The 27,467-nt window shown below is 42.1% G+C and overlaps 1 protein-coding gene across 1 annotated transcript in view; it reads right to left on the bottom strand.

Annotated features, from left to right (window-relative positions):
* LOC110496903 (regulating synaptic membrane exocytosis protein 3-like) overlaps positions 1–22,629 on the bottom strand; it is a 79,453-nt gene extending 56,824 nt beyond the window's left edge. Inside the window, exons 1-2 of the mRNA XM_036953658.1 lie at positions 22,441–22,629; positions 5,576–5,903 (exon numbers count right to left, since the gene is read on the bottom strand). Of these exons, the coding sequence (XP_036809553.1) occupies positions 5,576–5,855 (280 nt within the window). The 5' untranslated portion in view covers positions 5,856–5,903; positions 22,441–22,629. The remainder of the gene's footprint in view (positions 1–5,575; positions 5,904–22,440) is intronic.
* Between the last annotated feature and the right edge of the window lie 4,838 nt (positions 22,630–27,467).

The raw sequence follows: 27,467 nt of genomic DNA, 5'->3' as shown, positions 1-27,467 counted from the left end.
CACATTGACTCTGTACCGTAAAACCCTGTATATAGTCTCCCATTGACTCTGAACCGTAACACCCTGTATATAGCCTCCACATTGACTCTGTACCGTAACACCCTGTATATAGCCTCCACATTGACTCTGTACCATAACATCCTGTATATAGACTCCACATTGACTCTGTACCATAACACCCTGTATATAGACTCCACATTGACTCTGTACCCTAATACCCTGTATATAGCCTCCACATTGACTCTGTACCGTAACACCCTGTATATAGCCTCCACATTGACTCTGTACCGTAACACCCTGTATATAGTCTCCACATTGACTCTGTACCGTAATACCCTGAATATAGTCTCCACATTGACTCTGTACCGTAACACCCTGTAAATAGCCTCCACACTGACTCTGTACCGTAACACCTGTATATAGCCTCCACAATGACTCTGTACCGGTACTCCCTGTATATAGCCTCCACATTGACTCTGTACCGTAATACCCTGTATATAGCCTCCACATTGACTCTGTACCGTAATACCCTGTATATAGTCTCCACATTGACTCTGTACCGTAACACCCTGTATATAGCCTCCACATTGACTCTGTACCGGTACCCTCTGTATATAGCCTCCACATTGACTCTGTACCGTAACACCCTGTATATAGCCTCCACATTGACTCTGTACCGTAATACCCTGTATATAGCCTCCACATTGACTCTGCACCATAATACCCTGTATATAGCCTCCACATTGACTCTGTACCATAACACCCTGTATATAGACTCCACATTGACTCTGTACCATAACACCCTGTATATAGACTCCACCTTGACTCTGTACCGTAATACCCTGTATATAGACTCCACATTGACTCTGTACCATAATACCCTGTATATAGCCTCCACATTGACTCTGTACCGTAACACTCTGTATATAGCCTCCACACTGACTCTGTACCATAATACTCTGTATATAGACTCCACACTGACTCTGTACCATAATACGCTGTATATAGCCTCCACATTGACTCTGTACCGTAACACCCTGTATATAGCCTCCACATTGACTCTGTACCGTAACACTCTGTATATAGCCTCCACACTGACTCTGTACCATAATACTCTGTATATAGACTCCACACTGACTCTGTACCATAATATGCTGTATATAGTCTCCACATTGACTCTGTACCGTAATACCCTGTATATAGTCTCCACATTGACTCTGTACCATAATACCCTGTATATAGTCTCCACATTGACTCTGTACCGTAACACCCTGTATATAGACTCCACATTGACTCTGTACCATAACACCCTGTATATAGACTCCACCTTGACTCTGTACCGTAATACCCTGTATATAGACTCCACATTGACTCTGTACCATAATACCCTGTATATAGCCTCCACATTGACTCTGTACCGTAACACTCTGTATATAGCCTCCACACTGACTCTGTACCATAATACTCTGTATATAGACTCCACACTGACTCTGTACCATAATACGCTGTATATAGTCTCCACATTGACTCTGTACCGTAATACCCTGTATATAGTCTCCACATTGACTCTGTACCGTAATACCCTGTATATAGTCTCCACATTGACTCTGTACCGTAACACCCTGTATATAGACTCCACATTGACTCTGTACCATAACACCCTGTATATAGACTCCACCTTGACTCTGTACCGTAATACCCTGTATATAGACTCCACATTGACTCTGTACCATAATACCCTGTATATAGCCTCCACATTGACTCTGTACCGTAACACTCTGTATATAGCCTCCACATGGACTCTGTACCGTAATACCCTGTATATAGTCTCCACATTGACTCTGTACCGTAATACCCTGTATATAGCCTCCACACTGACTCTGTACCGTAATACCCTGTATATAGACTCCACCTTGACTCTGTACCGTAATACCCTGTATAAAGACTCCACATTGACTCTGTACCATAATACCCTGTATATAGCCTCCACATTGACTCTGTACCGTAACACTCTGTATATAGCCTCCACACTGACTCTGTACCATAATACTCTGTATATAGACTCCACACTGACTCTGTACCATAATACGCTGTATATAGTCTCCACATTGACTCTGTACCGTAATACCCTGTATATAGTCTCCACATTGACTCTGTACCGTAATACCCTGTATATAGTCTCCACATTGACTCTGTACCGTAACACCCTGTATATAGACTCCACATTGACTCTGTACCATAACACCCTGTATATAGACTCCACCTTGACTCTGTACCGTAATACCCTGTATATAGACTCCACATTGACTCTGTACCATAATACCCTGTATATAGCCTCCACATTGACTCTGTACCGTAACACTCTGTATATAGCCTCCACATGGACTCTGTACCGTAATACCCTGTATATAGTCTCCACATTGACTCTGTACCGTAATACCCTGTATATAGCCTCCACACTGACTCTGTACCGTAATACCCTGTATATAGCCTCCACATTGACTCTGTACCGTAATACCCTGAATATAGTCTCCACATTGACTCTGTACCGTAACACCCTGTAAATAGCCTCCACACTGACTCTGTACCGTAACACCTGTATATAGCCTCCACAATGACTCTGTACCGGTACTCCCTGTATATAGCCTCCACATTGACTCTGTACCGTAATACCCTGTATATAGCCTCCACATTGACTCTGTACCGTAATACCCTGTATATAGTCTCCACATTGACTCTGTACCGTAACACCCTGTATATAGCCTCCACATTGACTCTGTACCGGTACCCTCTGTATGTAGCCTCCACATTGACTCTGTACCGTAACACCCTGTATATAGCCTCCACATTGACTCTGTACCGTAATACCCTGTATATAGCCTCCACATTGACTCTGCACCATAATACCCTGTATATAGCCTCCACATTGACTCTGTACCATAACACCCTGTATATAGACTCCACATTGACTCTGTACCATAACACCCTGTATATAGACTCCACCTTGACTCTGTACCGTAATACCCTGTATATAGACTCCACATTGACTCTGTACCATAATACCCTGTATATAGCCTCCACATTGACTCTGTACCGTAACACTCTGTATATAGCCTCCACACTGACTCTGTACCATAATACTCTGTATATAGACTCCACACTGACTCTGTACCATAATACGCTGTATATAGCCTCCACATTGACTCTGTACCGTAACACCCTGTATATAGCCTCCACATTGACTCTGTACCGTAACACTCTGTATATAGCCTCCACACTGACTCTGTACCATAATACTCTGTATATAGACTCCACACTGACTCTGTACCATAATACGCTGTATATAGTCTCCACATTGACTCTGTACCGTAATACCCTGTATATAGTCTCCACATTGACTCTGTACCGTAATACCCTGTATATAGTCTCCACATTGACTCTGTACCGTAACACCCTGTATATAGACTCCACATTGACTCTGTACCATAACACCCTGTATATAGACTCCACCTTGACTCTGTACCGTAATACCCTGTATATAGACTCCACATTGACTCTGTACCATAATACCCTGTATATAGCCTCCACATTGACTCTGTACCGTAACACTCTGTATATAGCCTCCACACTGACTCTGTACCATAATACTCTGTATATAGACTCCACACTGACTCTGTACCATAATACGCTGTATATAGTCTCCACATTGACTCTGTACCGTAATACCCTGTATATAGTCTCCACATTGACTCTGTACCGTAATACCCTGTATATAGTCTCCACATTGACTCTGTACCGTAACACCCTGTATATAGACTCCACATTGACTCTGTACCATAACACCCTGTATATAGACTCCACCTTGACTCTGTACCGTAATACCCTGTATATAGACTCCACATTGACTCTGTACCATAATACCCTGTATATAGCCTCCACATTGACTCTGTACCGTAACACTCTGTATATAGCCTCCACATGGACTCTGTACCGTAATACCCTGTATATAGTCTCCACATTGACTCTGTACCGTAATACCCTGTATATAGCCTCCACACTGACTCTGTACCGTAATACCCTGTATATAGCCTCCACATTGACTCTGTACCATAATACCCTGTATATAGCCTCCACATTGACTCTGTACCATAATACCCTGTATATAGCCTCCACATTGACTCTGTACCGTAACACCCTGTATATAGCTTCGCTATTGTTATTTTACTGCTTCTCTTTAATCATTTATTTTTAGGAATTTTCTTAACTTCATTACTGTTTAAGGGCTTGTAATTAAACATTTCACTGTAAGGTCTCCTACATCTGTTCTTATCATCCCTCTGCTCTCCTCCCTCTGCTCTCCTCCCTCTCTTCCCCTCTCTACTCTTCTCCTCCCTCTCTTCTCCTCCCTCTCACAAATGGATAGTGAGAGAGATGGAGAGAAAGAGAAGGAGAGAGAGTGTGACAAAATCTCTGACCTAGCAGGAATGGAGATTCTGCTCTGACCTAGCAGGAATGGTGAGAGATTCTGCTCTGACCTAGCAGGAATGGTGAGAGATTCTGCTCTGACCTAGCAGGAATGGTGAGAGATTCTGCTCTGACCTAGCAGGAATGGTGAGAGATTCTGCTCTGACCTAGCAGGAATGGTGAGAGATTCCAAGCAGAGGAAGGAGGGAACAAGTAGGGGTCAGAAGTATATCATGTACAGTATTACCCAACAAGGAGAAGAGAAAGAGAGAGTAGACTGAGGTCATAGGAAGGAAGGAAGGAAGGAAGGAAGGAATGAAGGAAGGAAGGAAGGAAGGAAGGAAGGAAGGAAGGAAGGAAGGAAGGAAGGAAGGAGGGAAGGAAGGAAGGAGGGACGGAAGGAAGGAGGGAAGGAGGGAAGCAAGTAAGGAGGGAGGGAGGATAGGAAGGAAGGAAGGAAGGAAGTAAGGAAGGAAGTAAGGAAGGAAGGAAGGAAGGAAGGAAGAAAGGAAGGAAGGAAGGAAGGAAGGAAGGAAGGAAGGAAGGAAGGAAGGAAGGAAGGAAGGAAGGAAGGAAGGAAGGAAGGAAGGAAGGAAGGAAGGATGGAATGACGGAAGGAAGGAAGGAAGGAGATGCAACAGTATTATTAACCAGACATGTGAGAGAAAACATGAGCGATGGAAAGTGAGGAAGAGTGCTCATCCAAGCCCGAGTACGAACAGCAACCTCATCAATAAGAATAATGTACTGTGTTCGCCTGTGATTTCTCCCACCTTGCTGGTTGAGCAACAGGACTCTTCTTTTACTGTAGCTCCACTGCCCCAAAATGGCCGTCAACAACTCAAAAAACAACCAGTTGAAAACAGAGAAACCAGAGTGAAACTGACCTTGCTGGTTGAACAACAGGGTGTTTGTTGAACAACAGGGGCCTAACTCCACCGTTCCAACAACTAACCCCCCCCCCAATCCACTACAACGCAACAACACTGAATCCCACCTTGCTGGTTGAGCAACAGGACCCTCCTTCTATTATAACTCCACTGCCCCAAAATGGCCGTCAGCAACTCACAAAACAACCCGTTGAAAACAGTGAGACCACAGTGAAACTGACCTTGCTGGTTGAGCTGCAGGGTACTCTTGCTCCACTGCGACAGCCCCACAATGGCCACCATCTTGGCTCCAAGGCTGGATCGTCTCTTCTTGTTCCCGGTCAGCGTTCCCGCCTCTCCCTGCCCACCGCCGCTGCCGGGACTCTTCTCCAGGCTGTACACGGCTCCCGAGATACTGGAGGACCGGACGACGTTCCCCACCGCTGCCGCCCTCGTCACGGAGAGACCGGACATGCCGCCGTGGCCGGGACTGGGCACCTCGACAGAGCTGCTAAGCATCATGGCTATTGAGCAGGAGGAGGCCAGCCAATGGGCTGACGATGGAAAGGACTGGGATTGGAGGGGGGAGAGAGGAGGTTAGACATTATGTAGGAGAGGCTGGAGCAGAGGAGAGAGAGGAGGTTAGACATGATGTAGGAGAGGCTGGAGCAGAGGAGAGAGAGGAGGTTAGACATTATGTAGGAGAGGCTGGAGCAGAGGAGAGAGAGGAGGTTAGACATGATGTAGGAGAGGCTGGAGCAGAGGAGAGAGAGGAGGTTAGACATTATGTAGGAGAGGCTGGAGCAGAGGAGAGAGAGAGAGGAGGTTAGACATTGATATTTCAGAGGTTGTGTAAATGGACAGAGTGGGAGTACATTTGAAGGACAAAGTAAACAATTTGACCATTTGCATTTTACAAAGTAAATAGTAAGTAAACAAAGTAAACTAAATTTGATTAATATTTCTATTTTTTAATGCTTGCTGACATCAAAAATGATTTTGTTACAAACGGATACATAACGTGTATATGCAAGCCAACTGTCCACATGAGTTAGTATAGAACACACACACACACACACACACACACACACACACACACACACACACACACACACACACACACACACACACACACACACAAACACACACACACACACACACACGAGTGTGTGTATCAGACAGGAGGTTTTGGAAATGTCAGGTCTGGCCTGCTGCTGTGACCCTGTTGGCTGGTACTTGTCTTCAGTGTTATTTTGAATACTTTTTCCCAGTTTAACCTTAAAGAAGTGACAGATGATACATAGACCTATAGAGCCAACCGGCACAGTAGGAGAACAGATCAGAACTGCACCAACATAATCCTCCTTCCACCTCTCCTCTTTCTCTGTCTCTCTCTCTCTGTCTCTCTGTCTCTCTCTCTCTCTCTGTCTCTCTGTCTCTCTCTCTCTGTCTCTCTCTCTCTGTCTCTCTGTCTCTCTCTCTCTGTCTCTCTGTCTCTGTCTCTCTGTCTCTCTCTCTCTGTCTCTCACTCTCTGTCTCTCTGTCTCTGTCTCTCTGTCTTTCTCTCTGTCTCTCACTCTCTGTCTGTCTGTCTGTCTCTCTCTCTCTGCCTCTCTGACTCTCTCTCTCTCTCCCTCTGTCTGTCTGTCTGTCTGTCTGTCTGTCTCTCTCTCTCTCTCTGTCTCTCCCTCTCTCTCTCTCTCTCTCTCTCCGTCTCTCTCTCTCTTTCTCTCTCTCTCTCCCTGTCTCTGTCTCTCTCTGTCTGTCTGTCTGTCTGTCTGTCTGTCTGTCTGTCTGTCTGTCTGTCTGTCTGTCTCTCTCTCTCTCAATTCAAGGGCTTTATGGCATGGGAAACATACAGTTGTAGTCAGAAGTTTACATATATACACTTGGTTGGAGTCACTAAAACTCATTTTTCAACCACTCCACAAATTTATTGTTAACAAACTATAGTTTTAGCAAGTCGGTTAGGACATCTACTTTGTGCATGACACAAGTCCTTTTTCCAAAAATAGTTTGCAGACAGATTATTTCACTTATAATTCACTGTATCACAATTCCAGTGGGTCAGAAGTTTACATACACTAAGTTGACTGTGCCTTTAAACAGCTTGGAAAATTCCAGAAAGTGATGTCATGTCTTTAGAAGCTTCTGATAGGCTAATTGCCATAATTTGAGGCAATTGGAGGTGTACCTGTGCATGTATTTCAAGGCCTACCTTCAAACTCAGTGCCTCTTTGCTTGACATCATGGGAAAATCAAAAGAAATCAGCCAAGACCTCAGAAAAAACAATTGTAGACCTCCACAAGTCTGGTTCATCCTTGGGAGCAATTTCCAAATGCCTGAAGGTACCACGTTCATCTGTACCAACAATAGTACGCAAGTATAAACACCATGGGATAACGAGCTATCATACTGCTCAGGAAGGAGACGCGTTCTGTCTCCTACAGATGAACGTACTTTGGGGCGAAAAGTGCAAATCATTCCCAGAACAACAGCAAAGGACCTTGTGAAGATGCTGGAGGAAACAGGTACAAAAGTATCTATATCCACAGTAAAAACGAGTCCTACATCGACATAACATGAAAGGCCGCTCAGCAGGGAAGCAGCCACTGCTCCAAAACCGCCATAAAACCGCATGCATTATTTGGTGTACACGGAGGATAGTTCTGCATGCAGAGTCTCAAATTGGTGTTTGTCCCATTTCGTGAATTGTCTGTCTCTCCGATTCCCCCATTACTCCTCTTTTTGTTAGTTCTGTCTATTGACACATTGACTGTTGTTATCAGCAAAGCAAATCACCGTGTCAGGGTAGTACTCACACAGAATGCTACACACACGCAAACAAGTACTTCACACATGCAGCAAAAAGCAAACTAGCTCAGGTCAACATGTACAAATGATGGCGCAAACACAATGACAATCTCTCTCTCTCTCTCTACTCTCTCTCTCTCTACTTGCTCTACTCTCTCTCTCTCTCTCTCTCTCTCTCTCTCTACTCTCTCTCTCTCTCTACTTGCTCTACTCTCTCTCTCTCTCTCTCTCTCTCTCTCTCTCTCTCTCTCTCTCTCTCTCTCTCTCTACTCTCTCTCTCTCTACTTGCTCTACTCTCTCTCTCTCTCTCTCTCTCTCTCTCTCTCTCTACTCTCTCTCTCTCTCTCTCTCTCTCTCTCTCTCTCTCTCTCTACTCTCTCTCTCTCTCTACTTGCTCTACTCTCTCTCTCTACTCTCTCTCTCTCTCTACTTGCTCTACTCTCTCTCTCTCTCTCTCTCTCTCTCTCTACTCTCTCTCTCTCTCTACTTGCTCTACTCTCTCTCTCTCTTCTCTCTCTCTCTCTCTCTCTCTCTCTCTTCTCTCTCTCTCTCTCTCTCTCTCTACTTGCTCTACTCTCTCTCTCTCTTCTCTCTCTCTCTTCTCTCTCTCTCTCTCTCTCTCTCTACTCTCTCTCTCTCTCTACTTGCTCTACTCTCTCTCTCTCTTCTCTCTCTCTCTTCTCTCTCTACTCTCTCTCTCTCTTCTCTCTCTACTCTCTACTCTCCCTCTCTCTCTTTTTCTCTACTCTCTCTCCCTCTCTCTCTCAATCTCTTTTTCTCTACTCTCTCTTTCTACTCTCACTACTCTCTCTCAGCTCGCTCTACTCTCTCTCTCTCTCTCTCTCTCTCTCTACTCTCCCTCTCTCTCTCTACTCTCCCTCTCTCTCTCAATCTCTCTCTCGGTCTCTCTCTCGCTCTCTGTCAATTCAATTCAATTTCAATTCAAGGGGCTTTATTGGCATGGGAAACATATTGCCAAGCAAGTGAAGTAGATAATATACAAAAGTGAAATATATAATAAAATTGAACAGTAAACATTACATGACACTCACAGAAGTTCCAAAATAAGAAAGACATTTCAAATGTCATATTATGTCTGTATACAGTGTTGTAACGATGTACAAATAGTTAAAGTACAAAAGGGAAAATAAATAAACATAAATATGGGTTGTATTTACAATGGTGTTTGTTCTTCACTGGTTGCCCTTTTCTTGCGGCAACAGGTCACACATCTTGCTGCTGTGATGTCACACTGTGGAATTTCACCCAGTAGATATGGGAGTTTATCAAAATCGGGTTTGTTTTCTAATTCTTTGTGAATCTGTGTAATCTGAGGTTAATATGTGTCTCTAATATGGTCATACATTGGGCAGGAGGTTAGGAAGTGCAGCTCAGTTTCCACCTCATTTTGTGGGCAGTGAGCACATAGCCTGTCTTCTCTTGAGAGCCATGTCTGCCTACGGCGGCCTTTCTCAATAGCAAGGCTATGCTCACTGAGTCTGTACATAGTCAAAGCTTTCCTTAATTTTGGGTCAGTCACAGTGGTCAGGTATTCTGCCGCTGTGTACTCTCTGTTTAGGGCCAAATAGCATTCTAGTTTGCTCTGATTTTTAAAGAATTTTTTCCAATGTCTCAAGTAATTATATTTTTATTTTCTCAAGATTTGGTTAGGTCTAATTGTGTTGCTGTCTTGGGGAGCAGCTTGCAGGACCAGCTTGGACAAGAAATTCAAAATGAAATGATCTTAACAGAGAAAAATGTCCTCCTGTGTGCCACCTATATCCCCCCACTAGAATCCCCATACTTTAATGAAGACAGCTTCTCCATCCTGGAGGGGGAAATCAATAATTTCCAAGCCCAGGGACATGTACTAGTCTGTGGCGACCTAAATACCAGAACTGGACAAGAACCTGACACCCTCAGCACACAGGGAGATAAACACCTGGCTGGAGGTGACAGCATTCCCTCCCCCATATGCCCCCCTAGGCACAACTATGACAACAAAAACGGGTCACAGCTCTGTCACACGCTGGGTATGTACATAGTCAACGTTAGGCTTCAAGGGGACTCCTATGGTTGGGACACCTATAGCTCATCTCTTGGCAGTAGTACTGTAGACTACTTTACCACCTCAACCCAGAGTCTCTCAGAGTGTTCACAGTCAGCCCACTGACACAACTATCAGACCATAGCAAAATCACAGTCTACTTGAACAGAGCAATACTCAATCATGAGGCATCAATGCCAAAGGAACTGAGTAACATTAAGAAATGCTATAGATGGAAGGAATGCAGTTTGGAAACCTACCAAAAAACAATTAGGCAACAACAAATTCAATCCCTTTTAGACAATTTCCTGGGTAAAACGTTCCACTGTAATAGTGAAGGTGTAAACTTGGCAGTAGAAAATCTTAACAGTATATTTGACCTCTCAGCTTCCCTATCAAATCTAAAAATCTCAAATAGAAAACTGAAGAAAATGAACAACAAGGACAAATGGTTTGATGAAGAATGCACAAATCTAAGAAAGAAATTGAGAAACCTGTCCAACCAAAAACATAGAGACCCGGAAAACCTGAGTCTACGCCTTCACTATGGTGAATCACTAAAACAATACAGAAATACACTACGGAAAAAGAAGGAACAGCACGTCAGAAATCAGCTCAATGTAATTGAAGAATCCATAGACTCTAACCACTTCTAGGAAAATTGGAAAACACTAAACAAACAACAACACGAAGAATTATCTATCCAAAATGGAGATGTATGGGTAAACCACTTCTCCAATCTTTTTGGCTCTATAACAAAGAATAAACAGCAAAAACATATACATTATCAAATACAAATCTTAGAATCAACTATTAAAGACTACCAGAACCCACTGGATTCTCCAATTACATTGAATGAGTTACAGGACAAAATAAAAACCCTCCAACCCAAAAAGGCCTGTGGTGTTGATGGTATTCTAAATTAAATGGTAAATATATAGACAACAAATTACAATTGGCTGTACTTAAACATCTACCCCAATATACTTAAACTCATTAACATCATCCTTAGCTCTGGCATCTTCCCCATTATTTGGAACCAAGGACTGATCACCACAATCCACAAAAGTGGAGACAAATTTGACCCCAATAACTACCGTGGAATATGCATCAACAGCAACCTTGGGAAAATCGTCTGCATTGTCATTAACAGCAGACTCGTACATTTCCTCAATGAAAACAATGTACTGAGCAAATGTCAAATTGGCTTTTTAACAAATTACCGTACAACAGACCATGTATTCACCCTGCACACCCTAATTGACAACCAAACAAACCAAAACCAAGGCAGATTCTTCTCATGCTTTGTTGATTTCAAAAAAGCCTTTGACTCAATTTGGCATGAGGGTCTGCTATACAAACTGATGGAAAGTGGTGTTGTGGAAAAAAGATCTGACATGATCAAATCCATGTATACAAACCAAAATTGGCAAAAAAACACACATGTATTTCCACGGGGCCGTGGGGCGAGACAGGGATTATGCTTAGCCCCACCCTCTTCGACATATATATCAACAAATTGGTGCTAGAATAGTCTGCAGCACCCGGCCTCAACCTACTAGAATCTGAAGTCAAATGTCTACTGTTTGCTGATGATCTGGTGCTTCTGTCCCCAACCAAGGAGGGCCTACAGCAGCACCTAGATCTTCTGCACAGACTCTGTCAGACCTGGGCCCTGACAGTAAATCTCAGTAAGACAAAAATAATTGTGTTCCAAAAAAGGTCCAGTCACCAGGACCACAAATACAAATTCCATTTAGACACTGTTGCCCTAGAGCACACAAAAAACTACACATACCTTGGCCTAAACATCAGCGCCACAGGTAACTTCCACAAAGCTGTGAACGATCTGAGAGACAAGGCAAGAAGGGCCTTCTATGCCATCAAAAGGAACATAAATTTTGACTTACCAATTAGGATCTGGCTAAAAATACTTGAATCAGTTATAGAACCCATTGCGCTTGATGGTTGTGAGGTCTGGGGTCCGCTCACCAACCAAGACTTCACAATATGGGACTCTACAAGCAGAATTCTGCCAAAACAGCCTACAACCTAAAACACCAAATAATGCATGCAGAGCAGAATTAGGCCGATACCCGCTAATTATCAAAATCCAGAAAAGAGGCGTTAAATTCTACAACCACCTAAATGGAAGCGATTCCCAAACCTTCCATAACAAACCATCCCCCCTACAGAAAGATGAACCTGGAGAAGAGTCCCTCAAGCAAGCTTCTGTCAAATGTATGATTACAGAGACCAACAAAGAATTTGAAAACAAATCCAATTTTGAAAACTCCAATATCTATTGGGTGAAATGCCATATTGTGACATCACAGCAGCAATATTTGAGACCTGTTGCGCAGTGAAGAACAAACACTATTGTAAACACAACACATATTTATGTTGATTTATTTTAATTTTCCCCTTTGTACTTTAACAATTTGCACATCATTACAATACCGTGTATAGACATAACATGATATTTGAAACATCTTTGTTCTTGTGGAACTTTTGTGAGTGTAATGTTTACTGTTATTTTGTATTGTTTATTTCACTTTTGTTTATTATCTACTTCACCTGCTTTGGCAATGTAAACATATGTTTCCTATGACAATAAAGCCCTTAAAATTAAATTGAAAATTAGATATAGATAGAGACACAGGGAGAGAGACAGGGAGAGAGAGACAGGGAGAGAGACAGAGAGAGAGAGACAGGGAGAGAGAGACAGAGAGAGAGAGAGAGAGACAGGGAGAAAGAGAGAGAGGGGTGGGGGGGACAAGCTGCAGCTTTCAAGTGCATCAATAATTTCCACTTCCCTTTCTCCTACAACCTTCCCTCTCCTCAATCCTTCCCTTCTCCTACAACCTTCCACCTCTCCTCCAACCTTCCCCCTCTCCTCCAACCTTCCTCCTCTCCTCCAACTTTCCCCCTCTCCTCCAACTTTCCCCCTCTCCTCCAACTTTCCCCCTCTCCTCGAACTTTCCCCCTCTCCTACAACCTTCCCCCTCTCCTCCAACTTTCCCCCTCTCTTACAACCTTCCCCCTCTCCTACAACCTTCCCCCTCTCCTCCAACTTTCCCCCCCTCCTACAACCTTCCCCCTCTCCTCCAACTTTCCCCCTCTCCTACAACCTTCCCCCTCTCCTCCAACCTTCCCCCTCTCCTCCAACTTTCCAAAGTTGCAAAATAAATGTAGAAATGTATGTTATTCAATTATTGCACTCACACTGCTCGAGCGTCTGCGATGCCAAGGCCTAAAATAGAACTCCTTTCTATTTCTGACGCAGATCGCGCTGAAAGTCATGCCTCTCCCATCTCCTCATTGGTTTATAGAAGCAGGTACCCACGTGCCATCTCCTCATTGGTTATACCAACGTGGGTGATTGAAAGACAAACTGTGTTGCTGGTTGTCATGGTAATACTATGAAAGTTTAGATGCCAATCACCATATAAGTTCAAAGATGAAAAAGCCTGGAAGGAGGAGAGATGACTAGAAACGATTCGGTTGACCGTTTTATGTGTGGATTAATTGTCGGAGTAGAGGACCTTGTGCATTTCAGGTAAAATAACAACTCAATGTTTATATCCCAGGACAAATTAGCTAGAAACAGATAACTAGCTAAATTGCTATAATTGTTAAATGCTTTTCGACCTGTCCCCAAATGAATGTCATTGGTTCAGAGTTTGTTTTGATATTTTAACCTGCGTGTCGTAATCGCGTTTGGGGTAGGGGGACAAAATACATGTATGCACGATGGCGCACGATGGCGCACGATGGCGCACGATGGCGCACGATGGCGCACGATGGCGTACGCGCGCAGCCGCTTTGGGTTCCGTGTAATAATTAGATATGAATCTGATTATGTACGGGAAAAGCATGTAAACACATTACTCTGCTTATCTTAATCGGTGTACGGTTAAAATCCAAGTAAGCATTTCCTGATTTTCTGAGCAAACGTTCAAATTATTGGGACGTGTAAACAGCTGAATCGGCGTTCCAGCTGTGTATTTGATCTGCCAGCAGCTCAAGCCCTCCTTTTATGTATGAGTGAACACAGAACAACCTATGTAGTAGTATGTATCATCTTAGAAATGTTATATCTGTTAAAAAAAACAGTGTGGCAGAAAATACTATTAACACTATTACTGAACAGCTCACGTTATAGACAGAAGTATGCTACATGGCAGACCAATCCAAACTCATCTCCCCGCATTTCAAGCCCATTCATTATCTCAGCCAATCATGGTCCCTGTCTTTTTCTGTGGCTAAACCAATAAGGCTGGTAATTTAACAATTTTATTCGTATTTATAGGTTTGTTATTAAGGCACATGAAAGTTCACACGTTCCAGAAGGTATTTCTGCTAATAAATAATAAATAATAAAAAAACTAATTACATTTAAATACATCTCCTGTGAAATACATACTGTACGCCTGAAACGAGTTACAAATAGTTTTCACGTACAAACGTTATATGTCTGAACTCTGGTAGAGAGAAAATGGAGAAGGAATTGGAAGACAGAAAGAGAAGAATGCAAGAGATGTGGCTCAACCATCTCCCCTCTCAAGCTGCCTTCTCTCCTATGGAGATATCTTCAACCTAGCTACCTTCTCTCCTATGAAGATATCTTCAACCTAGCCCACTCCTCTCCTATGAAGATATCTTCAACCTAGCCCACTCCTCTCCTATGAAGATATCTTCAACCTAGCCCACTACTCTCCTATGAAGATATCTTCAACCTAGCTACCTTCTCTCCTATGAAGATTTCTTCAACCTAGCTACCTTCTCTCCTATGAAGACATCTTCAACCTAGCTACCTTCTGTCCTATGAAGACATCTTCAACCTAGCTACCTTCTGTCCTATGAAGACATCTTCAACCTAGCTACCTTCTGTCCTATGAAGACATTTTCAACCTAGCTACCCAATCCCTCCCTCTATCCCTCCCACTATCTCCCCCCACCTCCATGTTGGTGTGGAAATATATATTGGTGTGCATATAAACATGGTTACTCTCGAAAACAGACTGGCTCATTTCATGTTTATGGTTTGAGTGCAAGTACCTGCTGAACCCTATAGTCATTCTCTCACGTAATGACCACCATTCATTCATGTCTGAGCGCAGACCTTCACACTGCTGGTCCAGCGACCAACAGGTGCCAGGATGTGGGAGAGGAGATAGTTAATGATACATGAAGGGAGGGAGGACACGGAGAGATGAAGGGTTAAGATATGAATGTTATTTATGTTTTCTGACGGGAATGTTTCTGTGTACTTCTCTGAAGAGAGACACGGTGGTCCAAAACATTGCTGCATTATTTAAACGTTAGGGAACAGAAACCTGCTAGATAGAGAAAGAAAGATAGACAAACTCAGTACTAGAGAGATGGGAGGGTTGAAGATATCACTGATATGTACATGAAGGGGATTTGATTGTACAGTATAGACGTCTGGTCGAAGACACACAGTAGTTTAAATGCTGTTCCATTAAAACAGTGCGTAGGCCTAGTTTTACTCCTTTAAATGGGTATGATTCTGCACCACTGACACCCAGATATATAGAGGGAGGGAGAGAGAGATAAGGAGGGAGATAGGGAGGGAGGGAGCCGGATGAGAAATTGAGGCCTAGTTAATGAACCTTCTAGCTACATTTTCAATAGGCCTACTGGGACAGAGGATTAGGATACTCGTGGATCCCAAAAGTCTATTTACTTATCCAGCAACATCATCTGTTTTATCTCTTTACTTATCCAGCAACATAATCTGTTTTATCTCTTTATTTATCCAGCAACATCATCTGTTTTATCTCTTTATTTACCAGCAACATCATCTGTTTTATCTCTTTACCAGCAACATCATCTCATCATCTATTTTATCTCTATATTATTAATAAATAAAGGAGGTGGTGACACTGTCTGTGATTTATTTAGAATTCAAGGAACACTTAACCAACATGGCTACCACAGCATTCTGCAGCGATACGCCATCCCATCTGGTTTCCGCTTAGTGGGACTATGATTTGTTTTTCAACAGGACAATAACCCAAAACACTCGTCCAGGTTGTGTAAGGGCTATTTGACCAAGAAGGAGAGTGATGGAGTTCTGCATCAGATGACCTGGCCTCCACAATCGCCCGACCTCAACCCAATTGAGATGGTTTGGTATGAGTTGGACAGCCAAAAAGTGCTCAGCATATGTGGGACCTCCTTCAAGACTGTTGGAAAAGCATTCCAGGGGAAGCTGGTTGAGAGAATGCCAAGAGTGTGCAAAGCTGTCATCAAGGCAATGGGTGGCTCGTTTCTTTTTTTTAATATAAATTTGCAAAAATGTCTAAAAAACGGTTTTGCTTTGTCATTATGGGGTATTGAGATGTCATTATGGGGTATTGTGATGTCATTATGGGGTATTGTGATGTCATTATGGGGTATTGGGGCGGCAGGGTAGCCTAGTGGTTAGAGCGTTGGACTAGTAACCGGAAGGTTGCGAGTTCAAACCCCCGAGCTGACAAGGTACAAATCTGTCGTTCTGCCCCTGAACAGGCAGTTAACCCACTGTTCCCAGGCCGTCATTGAAAATAAGAATTTGTTCTTAACTGACTTGCCTGGTTAAATAAAGGTGAAATAAAAAAATTGTGTGTAGATTGATGAGGGAAAAAACTAAAATAAATGTTAGAATAAGGCTAGTATCAGAACAAAATGTGAAAAAGTTCAAGGGATGTGAATACTTTCCAAAGCCAATTGAATTTACCACAGGTGGACTCCAATCAAGTTGTAGAAACATCTCAAAGATTATCAATGGAAACAGGAAGCAACGGAGCTCAATTTCGAGTCTCATAGCAAAGGGTCTGAATACTTAAAAGGTTTATTTAAAAAAAATAAAAAATTAATACATTTATTTAAAAAAAATCTAAAAACTTGTTTTCAACTTGTCATTATGGGGTGTTGTGTGTAGATCACTGAGGAATGATTTTTAAATTAATACATTTGTCATTTTTTGTAGTTTTTGTGTTTATACTTTTTCATAATGACAATGACAAGTTTGATGTCGGACGACAATAGAATGTTCATGATGTCATGGCGACAACTGTCGATACACGTAGTATAAACCAGCCTTTAGTCTTGAAATCATTGGTTGTTTAGTACATGACCTCATGTGAATCCTTAATGAGATGGGCGGGGCTAAGGACTTAAGAGGGTGTGAACGATGCTGCATGGGCGGGGCTAAGGACTTAAGAGGGTGTGGACGATGCTGAATGGGCGGGGCTAAGGACTTAAGAGGGTGTGAACGATGCGGAATGGGCGGGGCTAATGACTTAAGAGGGTGTGAACGATGCTGAATGGGCGGGGCTAATGACTTAAGAGGGTGTGGACGATGCTGAATGGGCGGGGCTAAGGACTTAAGAGAGAGTGAACGATGCTGAATGGGTGTAAACAAAGTAGAGCTCTCCAGTAGGTTCACCAAAACATTCAAGAGCTATCTTATCAAAAGTGAGGTTAGTTTATCAACAAAGCAGAGGGCCTCCCGAATGGTGCAATGGTTCTAAGGCACTTCATCGCAATACATACTGACACGGTCGCCAGGTGTACGGTGTTTCCTCCAACACTTTGGTGCGGCTGGCTTCCGGGTTAAGCGGGCAAGAAGCAAGTGCTGCTTGGCTGAGTTGTGTTTTAGAGGACGCACAGAGAGATTTAGTTATTCATGCCTGACTACTGGCTTAGTGAAAATGTTGCTTGTTTCTAGAGAGATCACCCGCAATTCAGGTGCTGCTTGTTCCTACAGAGATCACCCGCAATTCAGATGTTGCTACTTCCTACAGAGATCACCCACAATTCTGGTGTTGCTTGTTTCTACAGAGGCCGTGTGTTGCGTTGGGTTGTTGTTGTGTTGTGTTGTTGTTGTGTTGTGTTGTGTGTGTTTAGTGGTCTCCTCCTGTCTCTGGACTCTAATCCCAGTCTCCTCTCTGCCAAAGCTTCAGCAAGGCCAACACACACACACACACACACACACACACACACACACACACACACACACACACACACACACACACACACACACGTTTACACCTCTCAGTTGAGTTGTCTTCTCCAACCCCAGTGTGTTTCTGCAGCTAGTGTCTGTATATATATATATATATATATATATATATGCATACAGACACATATATACAGTGCCTTGCGAAAGTATTCGGCCCCCTTGAACTTTGCGACCTTTTGCCACATTTCAGGCTTCAAACATAAAGATATAAAACTGTATTTTTTGTGAAGAATCAACAACAAGTGGGACACAATCATGAAGTGGAACGACATTTATTGGATATTTCAAACTTTTTTAACAAATCAAAAACTGAAAAATTGGGCGTGCAAAATTATTCAGCCCCTTTACTTTCAGTGCAGCAAACTCTCTCCAGAAGTTCAGTGAGGATCTCTGAATGATCCAATGTTGACCTAAATGACTAATGATGATAAATACAATCCACCTGTGTGTAATCAAGTCTCCGTATAAATGCACCTGCACTGTGATAGTCTCAGAGGTCCGTTAAAAGCGCAGAGAGCATCATGAAGAACAAGGAACACACCAGGCAGGTCCGAGATACTGTTGTGAAGAAGTTTAAAGCCGGATTTGGATGCAAAAAGATTTCCCAAGCTTTAAACATCCCAAGGAGCACTGTGCAAGCGATAATATTGAAATGGAAGGAGTATCAGACCACTGCAAATCTACCAAGACCTGGCCGTCCCTCTAAACTTTCAGCTCATACAAGGAGAAGACTGATCAGAGATGCAGCCAAGAGGCCCATGATCACTCTGGATGAACTGCAGAGATCTACAGCTGAGGTGGGAGACTCTGTCCATAGGACAACAATCAGTCGTATATTGCACAAATCTGGCCTTTATGGAAGAGTGGCAAGAAGAAAGCCATTTCTTAAAGATATCCATAAAAAGTGTCGTTTAAAGTTTGCCACAAGCCACCTGGGAGACACACCAAACATGTGGAAGAAGGTGCTCTGGTCAGATGAAACCAAAATTGAACTTTTTGGCAACAATGCAAAACGTCATGTTTGGCGTAAAAGCAACACAGCTGAACACACCATCCCCACTGTCAAACATGGTGGTGGCAGCATCATGGTTTGGGCCTGCTTTTCTTCAGCAGGGACAGGGAAGATGGTTAAAATTGATGGGAAGATGAATGGAGCCAACTACAGGACCATTCTGGAAGAAAACCTGATGGAGTCTGCAAAAGACCTGAGACTGGGACGGAGATTTGTCTTCCAACAAGACAATGATCCAAAACATAAAGCAAAATCTACAATGGAATGGTTCAAAAATATACATATCCAGGTGTTAGAATGGCCAAGTCAAAGTCCAGACTTTAATCCAATCGAGAATCTGTGGAAAGAACTGAAAACTGCTGTTCACAAATGCTCTCCATCCAACCTCACTGAGCTCGAGCTGTTTTGCAAGGAGGAATGGGAAAAAATGTCAGTCTCTCGATATGCAAAACTGATAGAGACATACCCCAAGCGACTTACAGCTGTAATCGCAGCAAAAGGTGGCGCTACAAAGTATTAACTTAAGGGGGCTGAATAATTTTGCACGCCCAATTTTTCAGTTTTTGATTTGTTAAAAAAGTTTGAAATATCCAATAAATGTCGTTCCACTTCATGATTGTGTCCCACTTGTTGTTGATTCTTCACAAAAAAATACAGTTTTATATCTTTATGTTTGAAGCCTGAAATGTGGCAAAAGGTCGCAAAGTTCAAGGGGGCCGAATACTTTCGCAAGGCACTGTATATATATATATATATATATGTATCTCTAGGTTTGATTGTGTGTTTTTATTTATGCACAAAGCTGCAATCAAACTTCTCCCACATGGAAATTAAAGTCATGATCTCATCTCAGCGTCTCATTGTCTTTCCTGGCTTACTGGTATGTCTCTCCCTATTGGATCAGACTCATTGTCTCTCCTTATTGGATCAGTCTCATTGTCTCTCCTTATTGGATCAGTCTCATTGTCTCTCCTTATTGGATCAGTCTCATTGTCTCTCCCTATTGGATCAGTCTCATTGTCTCTCCTGGCTTACTGGTATGTCTCTCCCTATTGGATCAGACTCATTGTCTCTCCTTATTGGATCAGCCTCATTGTCTCTCCTTATTGGATCAGTCTCATTGTCTCTCCTTATTGGATCAGTCTCATTGTCTCTCCTTATTGGATCAGTCTCATTGTCTCTCCTTATTGGATCAGTCTCATTGTCTCTCCCTATTGGATCAGTCTCATTGTCTCTCCTGGCTTACTGGTATGTCTCTCCCTATTGGATCAGACTCATTGTCTCTCCTTATTGGATCAGTCTCATTGTCTCTCCTTATTGGATCAGTCTCATTGTCTCTCCTTATTGGATCAGTCTCATTGTCTCTCCTTATTGGATCAGTCTCATTGTCTCTCCTTATTGGATCAGTCTCATTGTCTCTCCCTATTGGATCAGTCTCATTGTCTCTCCCTATTGGATCAGTCTCATTGTCTCTCCTGGCTTACTGGTATGTTCTCCCTATTGGATCAGTCTCATTGTCTCTCCTTATTGGATCAGCCTCATTGTCTCTCCTTATTGGATCAGTCTCATTGTCTCTCCCTATTGGATCAGTCTTATTGTCTCTCCTTATTGGATCAGTCTCATTGTCTCTCCTTATTGGATCGGTCTTATCTTATTGTCTCTCCTTATTGGATCAGTCTCATTGTCTCTCCTTATTGGATCAGTCTCATTGCCTCTCCTTATTTGATCAGTTTCATTGTCTCTCCTTATTGGATCAGTTTCATTGCCTCTCCTGGCTTACTGGTATGTCTCTCCCTATTGGGTCAGTCTCATTGTCTCTCCCTATTGGGTCAGTCTCATTATCTCTCCTTATTATGGAAAACCTCCTGGTGGGCGATATTACTTAGGCATTGTTTCAACATCACAAACAAATGACTCTAGTTGGCCATCTGAATATCAGCTGGTTTTGGAGAGTAGGCTAAGTAAAAGATCAACTGTCAAGATAGATAAGTAGATAGATAGATAAGTATATAGATAGATAAGTAGATAGATAGATAAGTAGATAGATAGATAAGTAGATAGATAGATAAGTAGATAGATAGATAAGTCTACCCAGGGAGCACAACACCTTGCATAGATGTTGTTTCAACCAAAATGATGTATTTCCAATGTCTTTTGCTCACTGGTCAGGCTGTATTGCATGAGTGCGCATGGTAGCAGGTTTTAATCTGAAAATAAATTATAACATTTCACAAAATAGCCTACATATCGGATACCAATGCTACTGTTTTCAATGTCCCTAAACCCCCTCATTAATGGAGGAGAAAAGCAACTGCAGACACATACAGTGGTAACTAAGAAGTTAGTCAACATGCCTTGTAAATTACTGAGTCTCCCTCATGAGCTTGTTCAGGAAAGAAAGGCAATAGGCTATGATCAATGATTTATATATTTTCACTAGACAGGTGGTGCTGTGATGTCGCCGCCATGCCTCCATCTTGACACTTAGCCACCATTGACATTTTCTTAGCTCACAAATTATAGTGTGGGAGCTTAAATGCAAGAAGAAAAATGACATCAAAATGTTTTTCTAAAAGTACAAATGCTTGGGATTACTAATGTTACTAAATACATTAAAAATATGTCATTTTGTCCATGAAACATTTAATTGAAATACTGTAGAATTCAATTAATTCCTACGAAGGACTGTCCCTTACCGGGGAGTACCAATATGGCCGACCAGTGGCTTCAAAGACTGCAATGGCCAATACATAGAAAAGAATATCTAGGGTATGTATACACATCATTGGCTACGATTCCTTGGTGGTGGCAACAATACAACCATCCGTGATTTGATCATATTAAATGCATTGGCCTACGGTAAAAAAAATCATCCATAAAAAATTGAAATATGAGCATAAAACAAATCCAAACAGATACCAACTAATTAAAAGCTGCAGGCTTTTTTGCTTCTCCCAGTGTTCGTTTGCTGTACAATCCAGCGTTTTAATAAAACGTCGGGCTATGTTTATCCACGGGAGTCAAGCTATAGCCTAATCAGCAGCAACAAAAACAATTCTAAACGAGATTTAATCAGCATCAATATTGTCATTATCATAGCGCACCACCTGTTTATGAAACCGGAGCAGGTGCGGTATAGGAAATAACCGGATCATTTCTTCAAATGAACATGAAATGCAGAATCCAAAACAATTCACTTACCGTTTACAGCTACGAGCGTCCAACGGACTGTAAATCGTTTGTCAGAAGTTGTCAAATCACGGGTTGTTTCTGCTGTATCGTTAAGAATGTCATATTTTGGATTATATTTGGGGTTTTGTTGCTGGTGCGTGAGGATAACGATGCTTGTCAACGGTTCTCGGTTTGCTGGTGTCTCTGAATCCACAAGGCGCAGCGGGAGCAACTGGAGGGAGGGAGGGAGGGAGAGAGACAGAGAGAGAGAGAGAGACAGAGACAGAGAGAGAGAGAGAGCGAGAGAGAGAGAGGTGGAGGCAGGGAGAGGCGCGCAATAAGAGGCATGCAGAAGGGATGCTATTGGGCTCGACCTACTCTCGAGTTTGTAGTAAGCCTAGCGGTAAAACGCGGTACTGTGGGAAGGAATAGGCTACAGAGAGAGATTTCCTCCCACTCTCTCTCTCTCCTTCATTCTCCCTCCTAGCTAAATAATCTCCATGGTTACTCTCACCTGACACACTATTTCAGTGGCATGCGGGAGGAGCTGGACCAAACGGGCAGTGCTTGCAGGATAACAGGCTAATAGGCTACAAGGAAGGGTGGGGATCAGGGGCGGACTCACCATCTGGCATTTGGGCAGGTCCATTTTTAAGCACAGCGGGCCTGTCAAACTTGTTGTTGTTTTTTAAGCAAAATTATAATTATTATACTAATAACAATCAAGGAAAATTTGGCCGGTGTGGGGAAATCGAGGAAAAAAATGGTCTGGTGTGTTTGAAAAGCCCTCCTTTCAGCCAACACTGACAGGTGAACCTCCTTTCAGCCAGCACTGACAGCTGAACCTCCTTTCAGCCAACACTGACAGGTGAACCTCCTTTCAGCCAACACTGACAGGTGAACCTCCTTTCAACCAACACTGACAGGTGAACCTCCTTTCAGCCAGCACAGATAGGTGAACCTCCTTTCAGCCAACACTGACAGGTGAACCTCCTTTCAGCCAACACTGACAGGTGAACCTCCTTTCAGCCAACACTGACAGGTGAACCTCCTTTCACCCAACACTGACAGGTGAACCTCCTTTCAGCCAACACTGACAGGTGAACCTCCTTTCAGCCAACACTGACAGGTGAACCTCCTTTCAGCCAACACTGACAGGTGAACCTCCTTTAAAACCAACACTGACAGGTGAACCTCCTTTCAGCCAGCACTGATAGGTGAACCTCCTTTCAGCCAACACTGACAGGTGAACCTCCTTTCAGCCAACACTGACAGGCCTGGGAGGGTCATTCAATAAGAGTTCTCTCTCATGTTTACTTGTATCTCTCCCTGGTGGGTCCAGAGGAGTCGGTTGTTCAGCATCTGACAAGACACTAGTGGTCTAGTTGATGTAGCTGCTCCAGCATCATTTAGCTGAAGCAGAAACAACCAGGGTTGGCAAACAGACAGTCCTTAACCAGTATGACCTCAACTAGAATATTAAACTGGCATCTCGTTACCCAATGAGAGCACAGCACATACCACTTGGTTAAGACATCTGGACCCTTAGTGTGTATGTCCTCTATCCACCGCTGTGTGTATGTGTGTGTGTGTGTGTGTGTGTGTGTGTGTGTGTGTGTGTGTGTGTGAACACTAATGCTATTCACTTTAACCCACTTAGCTGCGTCTGGGCCCTGGCATGGCATGGTATGGTACATACAGTATTTAGGTCGAGGGCTTTGTGAATTAGAGGGATATAAGGGATATAACTGGAGGGATCACAGGTGACAGGTACTGTAGACTAGCAAGGCCAATACACTGTCCGTGTCCCAATACCCATACTAGCGTACTACATACTAAAACAGCATACTGTTTACTAATCGGCGCATACTATTTAGGACATAGTGTTTATTAAAAAATACGCAGTTTGATTGGCTAAGTAGGTGGGGCGGGGCCAAGTGAGGGCGGATTTTTTTCCAAAATCAACAAACAAATCTTATTAACCAGTCTGATTATAGATCATTAACCAGTATGATTATAGCTCATTATTAACCAGTCTGATTATAGATCATTAACCCGTCTGATTATATCTCATTAACCAGTCTGATTATAGATCATCAACCAGTCTGATTATAGATCATTAACCAGTCTGATTATAGAACATTAACCAGTCTGATTATAGATCATTAACCAGTCTGATTATAGATCATTAACCAGTCTCATTATAGATCATTAACCAGTCTGATTATAGATCATTAACCAGTCTGATTATAGCTCATTAACCAGTCTGATTACAGCTCAATAACCAGTCTGATTATTTCTCATTGACCAGTCTGATTACAGCTCATTAACCAGTCTGATTATATCTCATTAACCAGTCTGATTACAGCTCATTAACCAGTCTGATTAAAGCAACATTCCAATGTGATTCATTTCTCTAAACTCTGAATAGAATAGGAATGGAGTTATAGACCTCCACAGGCTGGTTATAGACAGATTGTCACATTCCACCTATACCATAGTGACCCATATAGTCTATAGTGGACCATTTATCCTATTTATTGCATAATGTAGATTTCCCACCTAAATAGAAATAGACAAGTAACTTAAATTCATGTGTAATTACATGCTAAAAAGATATCAGAAGATAGATAAAAGTTGCATAGTTCAGAATACAAAGGATCAAGCACACATTAAAAAAAAAAACATTTTTTTGTGTTTTTGTTATTTCGAAAGTCATCTTTCATTGACAAGTTATAAGTGAATTATTGATGTCTAGAACTGGAAACACATCAGATGGCTTCCACAACATGTGAAGAATATCAGAAAAAAAAAATGGGATTGATAAACCTACAACAACTAGAAATGGTCAGATGTTGTAGTATGTGTTGGCAGGTGTGGTCACGGAACCAGTGTTTTTAACTCACTTTTTTGTCTCTCCCACGACGTTATTCCTCTCACCTACAGCGTCCATCACAATTACATGCACACGGCCAAATATGCAAATTAGGTGATGATGTCATTTATCAACTTCTAGCGACTTTTAGGACAGTCAATAGCTACTTTCCTTATTGAGGAGTTGGCAACACGGGATGTTTCCAAGTGTCCTTAAACATTATTCAGAGCTGCATTCCTTTTAGGTTCCCGTTCTATATTTTTTGTAACCCCCCCCCCCTTCCCCCTTGAGAAGGTATCTTTTATGCTAAAGCGATAAAATTAAAGTGATGAAATCTGTGTACAATTTAATGCAGCGTGCTCTGTGTGTTTAGTCTCTGAACCAACGCATGAAAAGGGTCCAGGCCTTTCTTTATCCCACCCAGGTCAACTGCATATCCCAGGTCAACTGCATATCCCAGGTCAACTGCATATCCCAGGTCAACTGCATATCCCAGGTCAACTGCATATCCCAGGTCAACAGCATATCCCAGGTCAACTGCATATCCCAGGTCAACTGCATATCCCAGGTCAAGTGCATATCCCAGGTCAACTGCATATCCCAGGTCAACTGCATATCCCAGGTCAACTGCATATCCCAGGTCAACTGCATATCCCAGGTCAACTGCATATCCCAGGTCAACTGCATATCCCAGGTCAACTGCATATCCCTTGGCTACAAGACTGTCAATGTTCCGTCGTTATGGATGCCTACAGCGTGAAAACGTTGTGTAAAATAAACATTTTGACTCTCGGGGCTGGTGATCAATAACGGAAGGTCACAGGCAGACAGAGAAGATATCCTCGTGATCTGTGGAGTCCTGGCTTATCAACATATTCCGTGTTTATTTCGTTTATGCTTCACAATGCTAAACGGAATGTAGGTAGCAGCCATCTTGAAATGAGGTCAAACTACCATATAAACTACCACATAAACTACCATATAAACTACCACATAAACTACCACATAAACTACCATATAAACTACCACATAAACTACCACATAAACTACCATATAAACTACCACATAAACTACCACATAAACTACCACATAAACTACCACATAAACTACCACATAAACTACCATATAAACTACCACATAAACTACCACATAAACTACCATATAAACTACCATATAAACTACCACATAAACTACCATATAAACTACCACATAAACTACCACATAAACTACCATATAAACTACCACATAAACTACCACATAAACTACCATATAAACTACCACATAAACTACCATATAAACTACCACATGAACTACCACATAAACTACCACATAAACTACCATATAAACTACCACATAAACTACCATATAAACTACCATATAAACTACCACATAAACTACCACATAAACTACCATATAAACTACCACATAAACTACCATATAAACTACCACATAAACTACCATATAAACTACCATATAAACTACCATATAAACTACCACATAAACTACCACATAAACTACCATATAAACTACCACATAAACTACCACATAAACTACCATATAAACTACCACATAAACTACCACATAAACTACCATATAAACTACCACATAAACTACCACATAAACTACCATATAAACTACCATATAAACTACCACATAAACTACCATATAAACTACCACATGAACTACCACATAAACTACCACATAAACTACCATATAAACTACCACATAAACTACCATATAAACTACCATATAAACTACCACAAACTACCACATAAACTACCATATAAACTACCACATAAACTACCATATAAACTACCACATAAACTACCACATAAACTACCATGTAAACTACCACATAAACTACCACATAAACTACCACATAAACTACCATATAAAATACCATGTAAACAACTGAATAAACTACCATGTAAACAACCGTATAAACTACCAATGAAACTACCATGTAAACTAACATGTAAACCACCATATAAACTACCATGTAAACTACCATGTGAACAAACATATAAACTACCATGTAAACTACCATATAAACAACCAAATAAACTACCATGTAAACAACTGTATAAACTACCATATAAAATAACATATTAACTACCATGTAAACTACCATATAAACTACCATGTAAACAACTGTATAAACTACCATGTAAACAACCGTATA

Source organism: Oncorhynchus mykiss, chromosome 18 (genome assembly GCF_013265735.2).
Source record: "Oncorhynchus mykiss isolate Arlee chromosome 18, USDA_OmykA_1.1, whole genome shotgun sequence".
Classification (NCBI taxonomy): domain Eukaryota; kingdom Metazoa; phylum Chordata; class Actinopteri; order Salmoniformes; family Salmonidae; genus Oncorhynchus; species Oncorhynchus mykiss.
The sequence above is the reverse complement of the archived record's forward strand: the minus strand, read 5'-3'. Positions and strand labels throughout refer to the sequence as shown.